The sequence below is a fragment of the Otolemur garnettii genome, unplaced genomic scaffold, assembly GCF_000181295.1.
Source record: "Otolemur garnettii isolate 467f Iridium unplaced genomic scaffold, OtoGar3 scaffold00011, whole genome shotgun sequence".
NCBI lineage: Eukaryota > Metazoa > Chordata > Mammalia > Primates > Galagidae > Otolemur > Otolemur garnettii.
This window is the reverse complement of record NW_003852406.1, coordinates 2,888,616-2,906,942: the sequence shown is the minus strand read 5'-3', so window position 1 is coordinate 2,906,942 and position 18,327 is coordinate 2,888,616. Positions and strand designations below refer to the sequence as shown.

The 18,327-nt window shown below is 38.0% G+C and overlaps 1 protein-coding gene across 1 annotated transcript in view; it reads left to right on the top strand.

Annotated features, from left to right (window-relative positions):
• The window catches only part of ATP8B4 (ATPase phospholipid transporting 8B4 (putative)), a 240,815-nt gene that overhangs the window by 134,794 nt on the left and 87,694 nt on the right, over window positions 1–18,327 (top strand). The window contains exons 10-12 of the mRNA XM_023509982.1: window positions 3,110–3,268; window positions 10,794–10,882; window positions 13,736–13,932. Of these exons, the coding sequence (XP_023365750.1) occupies window positions 3,110–3,268; window positions 10,794–10,882; window positions 13,736–13,932 (445 nt within the window). The remainder of the gene's footprint in view (window positions 1–3,109; window positions 3,269–10,793; window positions 10,883–13,735; window positions 13,933–18,327) is intronic.

Genomic DNA, 18,327 nt, shown 5'->3' with positions numbered 1-18,327 from the left:
TCCCCCTAAAAACCCTTCCTACCCTTAAAGTTACAACTCCTCCCTAGCACAGGGAGTGGCCTGCTTACCTCATCACCCTGTTCCAATTTCCCGCTGCCCGCTCCTAATGGCTCTTTCCACTGGAAGAATAACTCCTTATTGGTTATCCCACCAGCCCGTCACCATTCTAAATCTTCCCTACATAATATGTGCCCCCGCCTTCTTTCTCTCTCTTTCCCATCTCTCTCTGCCTTCCTCCTCTGCTCTCTCTCTCTTTTCCCTCACTTCCCCCTCATTCTTCTCTACGTTACTCTCTCTCTTCTCTTCCCCACTCTCTCCTTATCTCTCTCCCCTCTTTTCTCTCCTCCTTGGTGCTGCTCTGCAGCCTCCCTCCCCCCGATCCAATAAAGACCTTTCCTACAAACCTCGGTGGTCTGAGAATTCTCTGCTGGTCGAAGTGCCTCTCTTTCACTTCCACTAGCCTTAGGCCCACCTAAGCCCCCCACTGTGGCTTGGCTGTTTGGTCTTCTAATCCCCTTTATCCTTACTACCATAGAAATATATTCACTTTCCCATTCATCTTAGATCTGCTCTAATGCTGATCTCCCTCTCAACCTCTCTCTCGAAATCATGTGATTTTTTTTCAATCTCTTCAACAAATATTTATTAAGATCCTACTATAAAGACAGTATAATAGGTTATAAGAGGTGAATACAATGTTCTGGTCGAAGGAATCCTTTTTACCCCTTTTGGAAAAAGGTGGAAAAGAAACTGGGAAGTTTATGTTTTATGCTAACAAGGCTAAGAAAGGGGAAGCTGAGCACTTCTGATGATTAAAAAGAATGTATTTTGGCTTTGTTCCCACCATTTTGTTTTGACTGGGTCCTGTATTAGTACTTACATCACTGGGACCACACTCTTCGAGAAGGGCTGAATTGGGGTTTGGCCTTCAAGAACTCAGGCAGAACCCCTTGGCCCTGCTGCCTGTTCCTGTCTAGAGCCACACCCTTGGTGTGAGGCCAGAAGTGGATAAGCCTTGGGGCCAGGGAGGAGGGAGCCACCACATCCAAGGCTGTATTTGCCTCCATGTCCGTCTTTGCTTGCAACAATAAAAATGATCACATTAGCCTGTTTTTTATATTCCTATTGGCAGGGATTATGTATCATGTTGTTTTTGCCCAAAGCACATTTTCTTTCTTCCTTCCTTTACTTTCTTTCTTTCATTTTTCTTTTTTTTTTTTTTAGTATCCAAGTTTGAAGCCTGAGAAATTGAGTCTTGGGTCAAGAAAGCTGGAATAAACTTTAATAGTCGCTGTCAACCTGTTATTTTAATGTAGGTTTTGCTGGTGATGCTCAATCCAAAGTTCTATAATTGAGGACTAAAATTAGTAGTTAAGAAAAAAGGTATCGACTTCTGGGAATTTACAAAAAGTCTCCTCTACAATGTACTTACCAAAACAACTTGACCCAGTTTAAATCAGTTTTAATTTACTTTTTAATATCAGTGATAGGCAATAGGAGCTAACTAGAATTCAGCTGCTTCCCTTAGTAAGGTTGTTTTTCTTAACCAAATCCTCCTGCCAGCACTCTTTTAGCAATGGATGTCTGGGAAGCCGCCAGTGACTGCCCAAGTGGGGGGAGTCTTTAGGCATCCTTTTGTTACATTGGAACAAGGCAGGCAGAGGGTGGAAAAGCAGTCCTGAGGCTCTGAGTCCTACATTCCTTTCAGGATTCACTTTTTGCTTTTTAGTGCAAAACTTACTAAAGTTAGTAATCTGGTTGGTAAGATTTTTTTCTGAGATAGGGTCTTACTATGTTGCCCAAACTCCTAGCCTCAAGTAATCCTTCCCCCTGGGCCTGGTGAAGTGCTGGGATTACAGGCATGAGCCATTGCTCCTGGCCCTATATCTAAGACTTCTAAGTGGAAAACATAGCATTCTAGGAAAGAAGGGAACCTAATAAAAAAAGCCTCTTTAAGTTCAGAGAAAGAGCAGATGGAATCAGCATAGTACAGAGATTCTCTAGGGTCATCTGATCCTCTCTCCTTTCAATCAATGCTGAAGATATGCTCCCCTTTTTATTTTCCATATGTTACATACATTTTATGTTCCAACTGGCCTTTTGACTTTTGATTAAACAAATGTCTTTTTATTATTTTTGAGAGAAAGGACCTTGTAGGGACTAATTTCACCCCTGACTCTGGCCTGAACCCAGATTGGATCTAACTACAGCCTTCTTTTTCATTCCTTCCACCTTTTCCTTCCTCCCCTCCCTTCCTCTTTCCTCCCCAACCCATTACTTCTAAAAATTTAACCTCACCTGTTTGCAATGGAAATGTATATTAATCTAATGATTATGTTTTGTGACAGGGTCCATAAAGGATTATTTCTGGTTTCTTTTTCTATCTAGAGAACTCCCACCCTGAATGTATATTTTCTTATTGTAATAATGGAACGAATTGATTCATTGACTTGGAATGGGCATGCCCTCGGTTTGGAATGGGCTTGGAATTAAAGAAACTAGAAACATCTTCTGGCCAGTTTGGGGCAAGTTATATGGTGCCTTTGAGAGTCCCCAGAACTCTGAATCTAATCAAGATAAGAAGCATAGAACAGCTGAAAGGAATCACACGCATTTTCAAACACATGTGGCAAACCAGGCCCAGGTTTCTCTGGGGTGGAATATAGTGAGACCTCTGAAATTCTGATTATGAGCTTAGAAAGATGATTAACTTTGGTTGTGAAATGGGAACTATGCCATCTGAACCTGTGTAAAAGTTCATCGTCAGTTAAAAGATGAAATAAGAGAAACTTTTAGCACAGTCACTTCTCTATCTGTAAAAAAATTATTTGTTACAAAGTAGAAGTGAAAATAAGCAATTTTTTTTTTTTAAAGGAAAAACGATCTCAGATCTCTTGAGGTTTCTCTTCCTGTTTGGCTAATCGAGAAAGCTATGTTTCAGAATATTTGACAGATTCCATCTTTGCCCTTCCCAGCCTATTGTTCCTAGTGGAATCCTGTGTGTGTAACACCCTATCTAAAAGAAAAGAAAATGTACTGTGTATGAGAAGTAGGGGGTAAAAAGTTTGGAGCGAGTCATAAAGAGGTTTGTTTTTTTTTTATTTTCCAGGGATTGTTGTCTGTGAGGCACCTAACAACAAGTTAGATAAATTCACAGGAGTCCTCTCGTGGAAGGGCAGCAAATACTCCCTCAGCAATGAGAAGATAATCCTGAGAGGCTGCGTCCTGAGGAACACCAGCTGGTGTTTCGGACTGGTTATTTTTGCAGGTACCACTGATGGCTCAGGGCCAGATCTAAGTCTAAGGTTCTCCAAGTTCTGAGGAGCACGATGCCTTTATTCCATGCAAAGTACTGCTCTGGAGTTGACTGCAGTCCCTGCAGGACACCAGGGGAATATACTATTGCTCTGAAAATAGTCCAGGTGGCCCCACTGTGTGAGGAACCATTGCCATTGTTTGTAAAGGTGCTAGGACCTTAATTGCCCAGATCCCACAGTACTAGATACCTACTGCTTGATTTCTCTGTGTTCACTCCATGCCAGTCATCTCTGTCATTTTATGTATTCATCAGTCGGCCTTTAAAGTGGACAAGGGTATGAAAACAAGCCCCCTCTCTGCTGCTAATTTTGTAGTTTGTGGAGGGCAAGCATCCCTCTTGGAAAAGCCTTCTGAGAGATCTGACAATCATTTCTGTTTATATCCCATAGCTCATTTTACTATTTGTAAACAGGAGAGTGGGTTCTGGAAAGCCTATGCATGATGGAGGTGGGATGGGACAGTGGGAGTTGTCTCTCACTCCTCTTGCCCACCCTATTTCCTTGGTCTGCTTTATCTTTGTGGGCTCAAGGTGGCATTTCTCTTCCTAAGGAAGCTGACAGTAGCGCCATTTCGTAAAGCTACTCAAATTGTACTCTTGCTTCAATTGCCAGCCCTTGATTTTAAAAATTCTGTTTATTGTGACACCAAATTAATATGTGTTTTGGGCCCGTTGACTATATGAGCAATCAAAATCGGAATGTTTTTCTTAACTGACTTTCCTCAATAACAACAAAATGTTCATTAAAGACTCAAAAGTGTTCCAAACCTAGAAAAGTCTTCCCAATTTCTCTTAAATACTCTCAGCTGTGGGTGTTAGTAAGGCTCTTGCTACTTGGGGCGTTGCCATTGCAAGGACTTGGGAAATCCCTAGAAATGAGGCACTGTATGTGCTTTTACTTGGGGATGAATCTGGCTTCATGATTCTCCCATCGGATGCTTTTATTTTTCAGCCAGGGAAATAAACCTATTATTATACATTTCCTTATCTGTGTCTTTCTGCCACACAGAAAAAGAGAACTAGGCTTATCCATAAACCTCCCTTTACCTTCCTGGTTAAAGATGAGGAAACTTTCAAAGGTCTTCTAATGGGAAATACCCTCTTGATTTGCTCCGTGTCACCACAGAAATGGGGGTACTTCATCCTTGGGATGGGCCATAGCCCAAGATTTGTTTGCATGTGTAAGATCTTGTTTGGAATGACTAAGTCAGGACTCCAGTTCAGCTACTGCATGTCATGCTAAGACAGCTGTTGTGAGCCTCTGAGGGGACAAGTTCTCTTTCATAAGCTTGTCTCTGTGGGAAAGTTTTCTTACGTACAGGGAAGTGGGTGGTGAGTTGAGCAGGTCACCCTCCAAGGGAGTGTAACAGAAAGTTCACTGAATTTGGGTCAGGCAGATCTGGGTTCAGATTGGTTTACCAGCTGCAGGACTATAAGCCTTGGTTACTTAACCTTCCTGAGCTTTAGTTTCTGCTCTTGTAACGTGGGGATCATACTGAGTACCTTAGAGTCATGGTAAAGACTCAGTGAGATCGTGCACATGACAGAGATTGTCATTGTCAAAATGAACAAATGTCATTTTTCTCTTTTTTTTCCTGCTGCTTCTTTCACATTCAATTCAGAGCATGCTGCCTGCTCCACTGCTCTCTGGAACTTGGCATTGGGGAGAGGAAAGCATCCTCTTCTTTTGTGTTGTAGCTGGGAGCTTCACTTGCAGGGGACCTTTATCAAGAGGCTATTTGTAGAGCAGAACATACTGGCCTTGACTTTGGTTTGGCCACAAATGTTAATAGAAAGCTTACCTACAACAATGGCAAGTAGAAGAATGAATGATTGGGCATTGATGCCAGAGTTGAACAGATGAATGTTCATCTGTTGAACAGTTGAACTTAGAACTGCTAAGTCTTGAGTCATTTAGTTGGAGAACTACAAGGGGTCCCCCAAATCATCATGCATAGGGAAAATGAGAAATGATAGCCAAATGTAACTTATTTGCAAAATATTCATTACAAAATTTTATAAAATATTTATAAAAAATATTGAATATTTTGCAAATAAAGGTACATTTGGTTATAATTTCCTTTTTAATGAATATTTTGCAAATAAAGTTACATTTGGTTACAATTTCCCTTTTCCCCTATGTGTGGTGACTTTGGGGACACCCTGTAGTTCCAGGGGAGCACCTCAATCTTATGAAAAATATCTGATAAGAATTATTAACTCTAATAATAATTGCTGTATTATTACTCTAGTTATACCTACCATTAAGAATTGTGCAAGGAATATAATTGATACAGACGTGGTTTACTTTATAAACCTATAATTTATGACAGTCTAATATACATTCACAGTTAGGTCTGGTAATGCCTTTTCTTTTCTACCCAGGAGAAGAGAAAGTCTTATTTCTGAGTGCAAGAATCTCATTCACTTAAAGAACTGTAGGAGTCAGCGCCCTGTTGGTACACAGTAGGTTTTTGTGCTGGATGCCTTTGATTTGCTTCTTCAGTTTTTCTCTCCACCTTTCCACGTCTCTCTCTGCCCCAGGAGTCTTCCTTGTTTAGGTGGTTTATTCTGATAGATTTCCTTGAACTTGGCTTCTGGTGAAAGTTTTGTCTTGGGGATTCCTGGGGAGAGATCAAAGTGAGAAAGAAGGTGAACTCAAGGTGTTCACTTCCTAGGCCACCTTCCTGTGTGGTCAATTCAGGCTGTCTGGGTCTCTCATCACAAGGCTGTAAACTCTATAGCCCTGTTTCTCCAGTAACCCCTCCCCGACCTCATCCCTTCTGGCTTAGGTGGAAAAGCAGCTTGATTGCTGCTACTGAGCTCTTGGTTACTGCATTGATCTTTTGCTTCCCTTATAATGCACACATTTGTACAGAGATTCTTTATAAATAACCCTCTTCTAATTATCTTTGCTCAACATGTCATCTGTTTCCTCTTAGGTTCCTGAATAAGACATAGTCCTAAATATACATGGGTTGACTGTACATTCACCTGGATTTAAAAAATAGTAGTTAAGAATAAGATCTTTAGAGTTAGATTAAGATTCAAATTCTGGCTCTGGCACTTGCTAGATGAAAAATCTTAAGCAAGTTAAATTCTCTCTCTCTCTCTCTCTTTTTTTTTATTAAATCATAGTTGTGTACATTAATGCAATCATGAGTTACAATGTGTTGGTTTTATATACAATTTGAAATATTTTTATCAAACTTGTTAACACAGCTTTCACGACATTTTCTTAGTTATTGTGTTTAGACATTTATATTCTACACCTAGTAAATTTCACATGTACCCTTGTAAGATGCACTATAGGTGTGGTCCCACCATTACTCTCCCTCTACCAATCCTCCCCCTTCTCCTCTTCTCCCTCTCCCCTGTCCCCTTCTTCTTGGGCTATAATTGGGTTATAGCTTTCATAAGAAAGCTATAAATTGGTTTCATAGTAGGGCTGAGTACATTGGATACTTTTTCTTCCATTCTTGAGATACTTTGCTAAGAAGAATATGTTCCAGCTCCATCCATGTAAACATGTAAGAGGTAATGTCTCTATCTTTCTTTAAAGCTGCATAATATTCTGTGGTATATTCCACATATACCACAATTTATTAATCTATTCATGGGTTGATGGATACTTGGGCTTCTTCTGTGACTTAGCAATTATGAATTGGGCTGCAATAAACATTCTGGTACAAATATCTTTGTTATAAAGTAATTTTTGGTCTTCTGGATATATACCTAGTAGAGGAATTGTGCAAGTTAAATTCTTTAAGCCTCAGTTTCATTATTAGTGATCTGAGGATAATAGTACCTAATGCATTAGCTTCTTGTAAGCTTTAGATGAGATAATAAATTAAAAGCACATTGCCTAAAAAATAACAGATGTTTGATAGATTTATGAGTTTACTAAAATTACTTATTAAGTTCCTAGTATATGCTGGGCATTGTGCTACTTACTCACTGGGGATTAAGAATATGAACAGAATAATTGCAACACTTGGACTCATGTGGTTTTTAGCATGGTAAGAGAGAGAGAGAGAAAGAGAAAGAGAGAGAGAAATAATAACCTAAAGCCAAGGCATATCATGGGCCAAAGTCCTATGGTAGGAGTGAGGAGAGTGAGGTCACAAGAGAAAGCTCATGTGGGGCATGGAGCACAGAGTGTAGGATGGATATGTGACTGTAGACATGGATGATGAGCTGGATGGACCTTGTGATCTGTATCCAGAATTTTGGTCTTTATCCTAAGAGCTTAGGGGAGACATTTAAAAACTGGTGGGGTGTATATGTGTTAAATTCTAAAGGTTCGCTCTTGCTCAAAGTGTTTGTAATGCTTCTGGAAAGAGTGCATGATTGGGGTGGAGGAGGAGAAATATATTGATTAGTTATGGGGGCAGAGTGGATGCAGAGAGACAAAGTTACTAGGCATTCATAGTTGAGAGAGGATGGTGCTTTGGATTAGGGAGGGGATTATGAAAATGGAGAGAGGCAAATTCAGAAACTTTTCGGAAGGTTGAATTGACAAGCTTGACCAGATGAAGATGAGAGAGCATCAACTAGGACTCTTAGGTTTCTCCCACTTTCACAACTGGATGGAGGGTAGTGCCATTTTCTGAGTTAAGAATTTTGGAGGAAGGTCACAAACTAGACTGGTCAAGGGTGATTTGAGGCATGTTAGACCCAGGCGGAGATAACATATAGGCAACTAAATACATAGATTTAAATATATGGATTTAGAGCACAGAGGAGCAGTATGAGATAGATATTTACATTTGGTCTCTGTTATTAAAGTTAATGGTCTTAAAGCTATGGTCTTTGATAAGATTGTCCAGGGAAGGTGGATTGAGTGAGAAAAGAAGGTGACCTCTGCCTAAGTCTTAAGGAATCTTGGTGTTTATTGGTTGGGTAGAGAGGGTGAGCGTTGTGAAGACAGAGAAGGGACTACCAAAGAGGTAGGAGGAAAGCAGGAGAATACTGTAACACAGAAGCTAAGGGAAGAGTGCGTTACCAAAGGATGGAATAGTCAATAGCATCAAAGGCTGCTGAGAGGCCAAAAGGTGATGGATATTGATGATAACGCCAGATCTGTTTTGGTGTAGTGACTGGCCCAGAAACTAGGTTGAGTAATTAGAGGGAGATGAGGACTCAGGGGTGTCGAGTATAGAAAATTCTTTAAAGATCTTTGACCACGAGGGGAAGTAGAGATGTGTATATAAACATCTCTGGATACATTTAAGTAAGTGCTTAACGACCCCTAAAGTGAATTCTTTGTTAGTATATGTGTGTTTGGATGCCTGAGAAATATAAATTTTAGCATCAAACTGGTCTGTCAATATTTCAGTCATTTATTTATTTATTTATTTATTTTTATTGTTTGGGATTCATTGAGACTACAAAGAATTAGGTTACACTGATTGCTTTTGTTAGGTAAAGTCCCTTCTTGTGTCCCGCCCCAAGAAGTGTGCCATACACTGTGACCCCTAGTCCTCTCTCTCCTCCCCTCTACCTGCTCCCTCCTTCACCTATCCCCCACCTTGTATTAGATAATCTACTGCCTTCATATTAGAATTGGTACATTGGATTTTTGCTTCTTCATTCTTTACTAAGAAGAATGTGTTTCAAATCCATCGAGATTAATACTTAAGATGTAAAGTGTCCATCTTTTTTAGTGGCTGTGTAGTATTCCATGGTATACATATACCACAGCTTGTTAATCCATTCCTGAGTTGGTGGGCATTTAGGCTGTTTCCACATTTTGGTGACTGTAAATTGAGCTGCAATAAATAGTCTAGTGCAAGTATCCTCATGGTAAAAGGATTTTTTTCCTTCTGGGTATAAGCATAGTAATGGGATTGCAGGATCAAATGGGAGGTCTAATTTGAGTTCTTTGAGGATTCTCCATACTTCCTTCCCAAATGGCTGTATTAGTTTGCAGACCCACCAGCAGTGTAAAAGTATTCCCTTCTCTCCACATCCATGCTGGCATCTGAAGCTTTGAGATTTTTGTGATGTGGGCTATTCTCATTGAGTTTAGGTGATATCTCAAGGGGGTTTGATTTGCATTTCTCTGATGATCAGGGAACATGAGCATTTTTTCACGTTTGTTAACCATATTTGTCTGTCATCAACAGAGAAGGTTCTGCTCATATTTCTTACCCAGTGGTAGATGGGATTGTTTACTCTTTTTCTGTTGATTAATATGAGTTCTCTGTAGATTCTAGTCATCAACCCTTTGTCAGATTCATACCCTGCAAATATCTTTTCCCATTCTGAAGGTTATCTATTTGCTTTGATTGTTGTGTTCTCTGCTGTGCAGAAGTTTTTCAGCTTAATGAAGTCTCATTAATATTTCAGTTTTTAATAATTACAAACTTTATTTGGTCTTTGTGATCTTTACTATAAAAAATATTTTTCCACTCTGTATGTCCATATGATTTTAATAAATGATTCTGAGAAAATGTGGGTGGTCTTCACGCAGCGGTAGTTAGAAATAGGACACTGGGGTGCAGTTTACAACTCAAGACAATGAATTGTTATGAGACCCCAATCTTTGCTTCATTTGTATTTTAAGGTTTTGCATATCCCTCCCTGACTTCTAGAATGGTATATGAGTTTATGTGTGTCTCTTTTTTCTCCTTTCTTTCCTTTCACCTTTCCTCCTATATTGAATAGCCATATGGATTAATGATTATAGGAAGATTGCGTGGAGAGGGAACTCTGAAGTTAGTTTTAATTAAAACTTTATTGCTTCTATTTAGCATTCTCTCAATCCATAGGAATTTTCTTCACAATCTATTTTAATATTCTGCTTTGTTAATCATCTAATAATGCCCTGTAAAGCAGTTATAATCCTCTTAGAATTCCTTGAACAAGGCACGAGATAATGCGTTACCTAATAAATCTAACACAAAATTGAAGACAATTTTTGCCCTTAAAAAAGCACAGATTATTTATATATATATGCAATGCATAGTAAAAGTTTAAATTACTTGCTAATGTGTTTTTTGGAGTTAGTTTCTCCATTAAAGATACAACAAAACTTTTTGGGAAACAGGTCTAGAATGTGATTTCTTATCTTCCTATTTTTGACCTTGGTGCACTGAATTGTTTATGTTACTGCATTCTTTGTAATATTTCCAAGTTATTCCTCACTTTTATTGACTTCCTTGTCTTTAACTGCTTTAAATTAGGGCACATTCATGCATAGACTTTTGAAGACTGGCTTCTCTTAAACCTGTCAGCTACAATTTCTTTCTTTGATTTATCCTGTTATAAGGAGACTAGTTCTCTTGTGGTTTCCAGGATTGTTGTTAAACTGCTAGTTGAGAATCAAATGTAACTTTTTGCTCTTAATGAAAGTTATTTCTGAAACATATTTTTTTCTTTCAGAAGCATTTGATAGGAGTAGGAATTGATAACAATAATACATAATCTAATAATTTCAAAGTTGTAATTTACTTTTTTTTTTTTTTTTTTGCAGGTCCTGATACTAAACTAATGCAGAACAGTGGTAAGACAAAGTTTAAAAGGACAAGCATTGATAGATTGATGAATACTCTAGTGCTATGGGTAAGTTAAGAAGTTAGGTAATATCACTAGTCATTGTTATTTCAATATATTTCTTGTATTTTGCTGGAAATTCTTTTAGAAGCCCATGTTCTCCTTGTGGAGTTTGTATTTGGGGGTTGTGCATTTGGGGTTCAGTTACACTGCCCTCTATTTTTGTTTGTTTGTTTGTTTGTTTGCAGTTTTTGGCTAGGGGTGGGTTTGAACCTGCCACCTCTGGCATATGGGGCCAGCACCCTACTCCTTTGAGCCACCGGCACTGCCCAGCCCTCTATTTTCTAGATTATGGTGACCTCCCTGCCAGTGGTAGAATTATTATGAGAGGCAGGTTAGTGTTTATAGAGGTCTTCATTGTCTTCCAAATTCCCTGTAGTCCCAAGGATTGAAAAACAAAACATGGTTTTATTATATTATTGTTGTCTTACTCCTGCTGAAGTCTTCTCTATGCAGCTATGGACAGGGCTGGCTTCATGGGTGTAGAACTTATGTAGCCACATAGGGATCCATACTCAGAAGAGCTTTATGCTTGGTTTACACATCTGCTTTTGCTGTCTACAAATTCTTAATAATTTTCTAACAAGAGGTCCTGCATTTTCACTTTGCACTGAACCCTGCAACTGATGCAGCTGGCTCTGCTCATGAATCTTCTGAAGCCCAAGTTACGGTTCTTTTCCTTCATCAAGGCTTTCAAACTTCTTTAGTTCATAGTTATATTCCTCATATAAATTTTCTTTCACTTTTGAATTTTGAAAAATGATGACCTTCTCTACCATCATTTACCAAGATATTCAGATATTCCTTCTGCTCCTTCCTTTAGATTGTTATCTGACTCCTTGTGCAATATCTCTGGATGAGACATGTAGGCTCTTGTCTGTAGGTGTTAAGTTTGAAGACAGTGAGTTTGGAATATAAGGACAGTGACTTTGAACCATGTTCCCCCATGAGCCTCATCACAGAACCACGATCATAAAGAACCTGAGCTCAGTATGTATTTGCTGAACTGACATGTGATAGTTGGACTCTGAATAAGAAGGAAAGTAACATCTGCTGGGCACGGAATATTGGCCAGGCTCTGTGTTTCACTTTCCAAACTACCCTTCACTGGTTAGGAGGGTGGGCTTTCCTCCAGTTATACCAGTCTCTTTGGTACAGAATCCATGAGGCTAAAAGGATGTGCCCATCAAGAGCTTGTGCCCTCTCCTACAGTCCTTAGTGTAAATACCCTCGACCCCTTGATCCCACTCTCAGGGCTGGCATGTGGATTGCCTGTCTGCCCACCACAGAGTGAAATCACTGATCAGGAAGTAGGGACTGGCCCAGCTTTTTGTACTTGACAACAGGACAATCCATTGGGGAGTTAGAAGCAAAAGTCATCCTTAAATTAGGGCATTTGATGTCAAGTATTACCAATTTTAATGCTCTTAAAGTAATTCAGTGCAATTAGTTTGTAGTCTCAGACATTGAGAGAAAAGAGAACTTTGTGATATGGGTGCTGAATTGGTAAGGTTTGGGGCTTCAGAGTTCTATTTTTCTCTAATACATGGTTTTCTAATATACTTTAACTCAGGTTTTTTCTGTCATTGTCTTCTTATATTCCTGTTATTCATGAGAGAATAAAGAAGAAAGCAGTCTTAGAACTTTTATATATAAGTATATTTTGAGACAGAGTATCTTTCTGTCACCCTGGGCAGAGTGCAGTGGCATCATTGTAGCTCACAGCTACCTAAAACTCCTGGCTCCAGTGATCTTCTTGTCTGTCTCCTGAGTAGTTGGGACTACAGGTACATGCTAGGATGCCCGGCTAGTTTTTCTGTGGAGTCAAGATCTCACTTTTGTTTAGGTTGGTCTTGAACTTGAACTTCTGATTATTCTTTCTTGAAGAAAAAGGAAACAGAGGGAAATGCATTCCTGTTCTCTAGCTCCACTCCTCCCTCAACAATGGTCTCAGCTCTTATCATGTGTGACACATAGTGGAGCAACATCTCCATAACACCCCGCCTCAGGTCTTACTTACCACATCCTCAGACTTTGTATCCTTGCTTTCTGAGGCTGTAATTTTGGACTCAAAACAGATTGACCTTTTTGTCTCCCTAGTTGTTATACCTACAAAATGTGTTTTTCTAGTACTGATTCTAATAATAATATAAGGGTCTGCTAACAGTTTTCAGGTTGCTTCCTATTTTTTTAATCTCAAAAGGAAAGTATATATGTCATAAAGTGCTTTACTTAATCTTTATATTTCTTGTTGACTTCAGCTAAGAATTTTGCAGCCATATCTATAAAGCCAAGAGACTTAGCTCATCTGGAAGAGTTATCACTGATATTTCCTTCTTTTTGCTTTTATGCCTGAGGGGATCATATAATTTATCAGCCAAACATTATATCTTTGAGGATGAATGGAAAATTATTAATATTACACATGGATAATAATTGTAAAAGAAAGCTGTCCAACACAAATCAGGGCATATGATTTTCTTTAATTAAACCACTTAAGTGTGTGTACTTCACACAAATTGAGGATGTGAAGTTGTTAGCTATATGACCATAGACAAGTTATATTGTCCTTTCATGTTTCTGTTTCATTTTTTGTTTTTAATCTTTAAAGTGATGAAAATGATTATTCCTACTTCAGAGATTCAATGGGAGAATTAAGTGAGAAAATGTATATACATTATTCAGCTGCGTTCCAAACATAAAAAGGTTAAATTTTAGTCATATAATTAATGGTAAGAAGATGTTTACATAACTTGCTTTTCAAATGACAATTTCTTGAAGTTAGAAGTATAATTAGATCATGTTGATATGACTAGTTTGGGGGTCAAGTTAACCTTAACCAGTCTTCTATTCTTTTTTCAGATTTTTGGGTTTCTGGTATGCCTGGGAATTATTCTTGCAGTAGGAAATTCAATCTGGGAGAATCAAGTTGGGGAGCAGTTCAGAACTTTCCTCTTTTTGAATGAAGGAGAGAAGAACTTTGTGTTCTCGGGATTCTTAACATTCTGGTCCTATATTATTATTCTCAATACAGTTGTACCCATCTCATTATATGTGAGGTAAGATGAGAGTTTACACTTTAATGAAGCCACTTCATCAAGAATCTTTGTTCCACACAATCATTTCTGTTTGTTTTAAGATTATAAGTGAGATAGATATCTTGTTCTGACTGCTTATGGTCTGCTACATCTGTTATAAATGAAGCAACTAAGCTGTTTAATCTGTTTAACTTTTATGTTTTCAAATTACAATAAATGCATTTTATTTTCTTCTTGATTTGATTCAGTTTCTTAGAAAAAAAATTTTGGGGGTGGGGATACATGGACTTCAGTATAATCTCATGCAATCTGATCAATTAGAATTGGGCTTATTTGGGATTAAAAAAAAAAGGAAGAATATTTGGAGAGATGTATAGAGATAGTGCTTCTGTGCCACTAGTCTGGCTCTGGATATCTGGATTCGGGTCTTAGCATCTCCATAACCTTGGGCAAGACATTTCTTCACCTTCTAGTACCTCAGTTCATTTATTTTAAAAATGAAGAAAATAATAGTTCTACTTTATAGGATTGTGTTACGAATGAATAAATACCTGTAGAAAAATGCCTGACACATTGTACAAGCTTAATGAATATTTGTTCATTTGTATATGTATCATAAACAAGTATCTATAGAAATAGATGAAGTGTGGTCCACTGTTAGATAAGAAGTATAATTCATAATTTCCATTACAATTTGATCTGTTATTTCTAGATTTGGTTCTACAATCTGAGCTAAAGTGGTCTCTTTTTTGGTCTGTCTCTCTCTACATACATATTTACCTCTATGTATATACATTATGTATGAAGTTGGACAATTAAGTTTGCGAACTCATCTCATCCTAGAGAAAGTGCTGCATGATCAGATGGCCAACGGGAGTACTTTGAAGGTGACCATAGTGATATTCAGCAATGAGGTATCTAGCACTTTTTCTAGGACAAGTTCGCAAACTTAATTGTCTAACCTCGTATGTAGATATGTATATATGTATGCATATGTATGTGTGTGTATGTGTTTGATGAGGCTTGGAACTTGGCCATAGAGCCCATACCTGAGACATTTTTGATTCTATTCCTGTCAAGACTCAACCAGACAGCCCCAGAGACATTGGAACCAAGAGGAGACTTGGTTGTTTGACACTTCTCATCATCAGCACTTTAACAATACACAAAATCACCAACTCTAAATCCCCACTAATTTTTATGAGTGTTTTTTTTCTCTCTTTCCAAAAACCTAGCTATGATGAAGTAAAGGATGTTCAATGCCCAAAATCCGCCCTTGTTTTGGATAGCAGTCAGAAAACTGAAATGTCAAGTTGTGGGAAATTGAGTTGAAGTGGTGGCATGTGGCCACAGCACCACAAATTGCTCTGGGCCCTCTGGAGCCACGATCAGAGTGTGCTCTATTTAAACTGTATCCTACTGGCTCATCTTAGATTCTGAGGACCTCTCATGCTTGTATCCAATTATAAAGTCTGTAGTAAATCCTGGTCTTTGCCAGAAGAGCTATGGTCAGCTTTTATAGCTTTCCTTTTATGTCCTAAATGAATAATAAATGTACCTTGTGGCTTACCATCTGCACATGTGCAGTTTCATATGTCCTCATGAAGGAAGTATATTCTGTATGCATTCTTTCTTTGAAGTGCATTGGCATTTTCATTTAATGATTTGAAAGATTCATTTTTGTTAGAGACCAAATCTAGATTCCCAGGTTAGGATTCTTTTAATGATACTTCCAAGGTGCAGTGGAAGGCAGAAAACCTATTTGTAATAGTTCAAACCTAGTTTCTGGTCTTGGCACTGCCACTGGTAGTTGTGTGATCTTAGAGAAAATACATGGCTTCTCCGTGCCTTCGTTTGCCTTTCAAATATGTGCTGCTCTATAAAGTGATGAGATTAAAATAACTGATTTTTGAATTCCTTTATGCTCCAAATAATATCAGCTTACCTTTAGATAGCATTTTATGGTTGTATTTTTTTTATGTTTATGTGTGTGTGTTTGATATTAGCATACTTTATTGTTTAAAAACTACTTTCTCATAATTTTCAAAATTACTGATGTTCTATAATGTACACAAAATATGGTGTCTCGAAAAATCATCTGTCTGTCTCTTTCTTTTAGCATTGTGTGTTTTATATGAGGTAGTTTCACACACTTTATCTCATTTATGTCTCCCAGCAATTTTATGAAGTAGCTATTGCTGAACTTCTTTCACAAATGAGGAGATGATTTGTTCAGGATTATGGAGCTAGTTAGGGGCCGAACCACGATCCAAACCCAAGTCTTTTGAGAGCTGGCTCAGCGTTCTTCCTCTATTCCTAAGCTGTGTATGATTTATTAATCAGTGAAGAAGTTAAGAGAAAAAAAGAGTCCTGAGTTCTGTAGTTGTTGTTAAGGCAAAGTATCGATGAAGATAAATGTGGGCTTTTCTCTTGCCAAATAAGAACAGAGATTTTGACCTTAACTCAGGGGAAAAAGTGTTCTGAGGAATTTCAAGCTGCTCAGTCCTAAGGACTGAGACATAGAAAGAGATAACTCCTAGGTATTTCTGTGTGGAGTGATGAAGGCCTTCTATGAAAGCTTCCATTAGGCTTTTGAATAGGTATGAAACAAATGAGTTTCATGTGTCACTTGAGGACACACATGCAGAATTTACTTTTCAATGGTTAACAATTCCAGGTAAGGGAAGGACATTAATTTTGGTAGGGTGTTTCTACACTGTCAGTTTGTTTATCTGTTGTGCTGAGACATAACCAGTTTTTAAAAAAATACATCATGTTAAGAAATGTGGCCATTGTTCTTCCAAAGAATTAGCTTTTGAATGTTCTTTCCAAAGCAATAGGAGCTCATTTTCATGTTGCTTGTTTTGCCTCAGAATGGGTGGAATCACAAGCCCTGCTCTTTGAGCATTCAGGCAGAAAACACTAAGCAGTCTGATTATGCCAGCTCTGAACATTTGTCTCCTTTTCTCTGCTGTTGTAAAAGATAGGTCTGATTGTTCCACTGTGACTCTTCTGAATTTTCTTTTCCCAAACACAAAGGTTATCCATTCTGTCTACAGATTATTTTAAGCTCTAAGAATTTGAATAAATTTAGAGTACTTCCATTGGCTTCTACCATAATATGGAAGAATCAAATTTTGTTTCCTTCATTTTGCTTTGTGTTTACAGGGAGCTGCTAAATTCTCAGATAAATGAAAGCCTCATCATCCCTTCTTAAGGCCGTGTCTGCTCTGGCTTTACCAAATGCCTAAATTCTAGTCCTGGCTCTGTGGCTAATTGTTTGTGTGACCTTGGGTTAGTCACTTAAGTCTTAATGTCCTTATTGGTGAAATTAGGGAGTAGAGGGCTGGAATTCATACACTCAACAGTGACTGATGGCCTCTGACAGGCAAGACACTACCCTGCACTATTGTAAGTGCTAACGCTTTTTGAGTGAAAGGAATAAGGAAAACAAAGCTAAATCAGACCAGCTAACAAGGGATTTACAAAAAAATTGTGGAGGGAGGGATACAGAAGAGTTATATATGATTAAACATGAAATATATTAATAGATTCACACAGAGTATGGCTTATTTATCTTTATATCATGTGTGATATCTTTATATCCCAGTGTGATTTTAGTTTGGGAGAAAAGAAACGTTACCATTCAAATAGTTACAAAATGACCGGGCACCATACCACTTTTGGGGAGGGAAATACAGGCATGTCATGTACTTTTAGAACTTAGAGCATAGAATTAATACTCAGAAAAAAACTTAGGGGTCATCTAGTCCAACTTTCTCAGTTTACAGATGAGGAAACCGAAGCTTAATTTCCACTAAGATCAGAAATAAGCTCTGAGTTCTTGCTGTTATTATTATTATTTTCTACTGTTCTGGATAACCTTGGTAATGTACAAAGACATGAAACTGAAATATCAGTGGACAAAATAAGACATGAAACTGAAATAAAATAAAGAACACAGACAATAATACTGTTATAACACTAGAAAAATCCACAAGAATAATCTGTAAAACTTAGACAATGTAGTTAAATGTCTGGTTAGGTAAGTAATACTAAAAAAATTAAAATCTTTAGGCCAACAATAATTTAAAAACTTATCCTCTCAATAAAAAGATATATAGTTGTCCCTTCCTATTTGTGAGTTTTGCATATGCAGACTCAACCAACCACATATCAAAAATATTTGCTAAGAAAAGATGGTTGTATCTGTACTGAAAAAGTACACTTTTTTTCTTATCATTATTCCCTAAACAATTTAATACAACAACCATTTACATAGCATTTACACTGTATTAGGTATTATAAGTGATCTGGAGATGATTTAAAGAATATGAGAAGAAATGTGTAGGTTATATCCAAATACTATGCCATTTTATGTGGTGACTTGAACATTCTCAGATTTTGGTAGGCAAG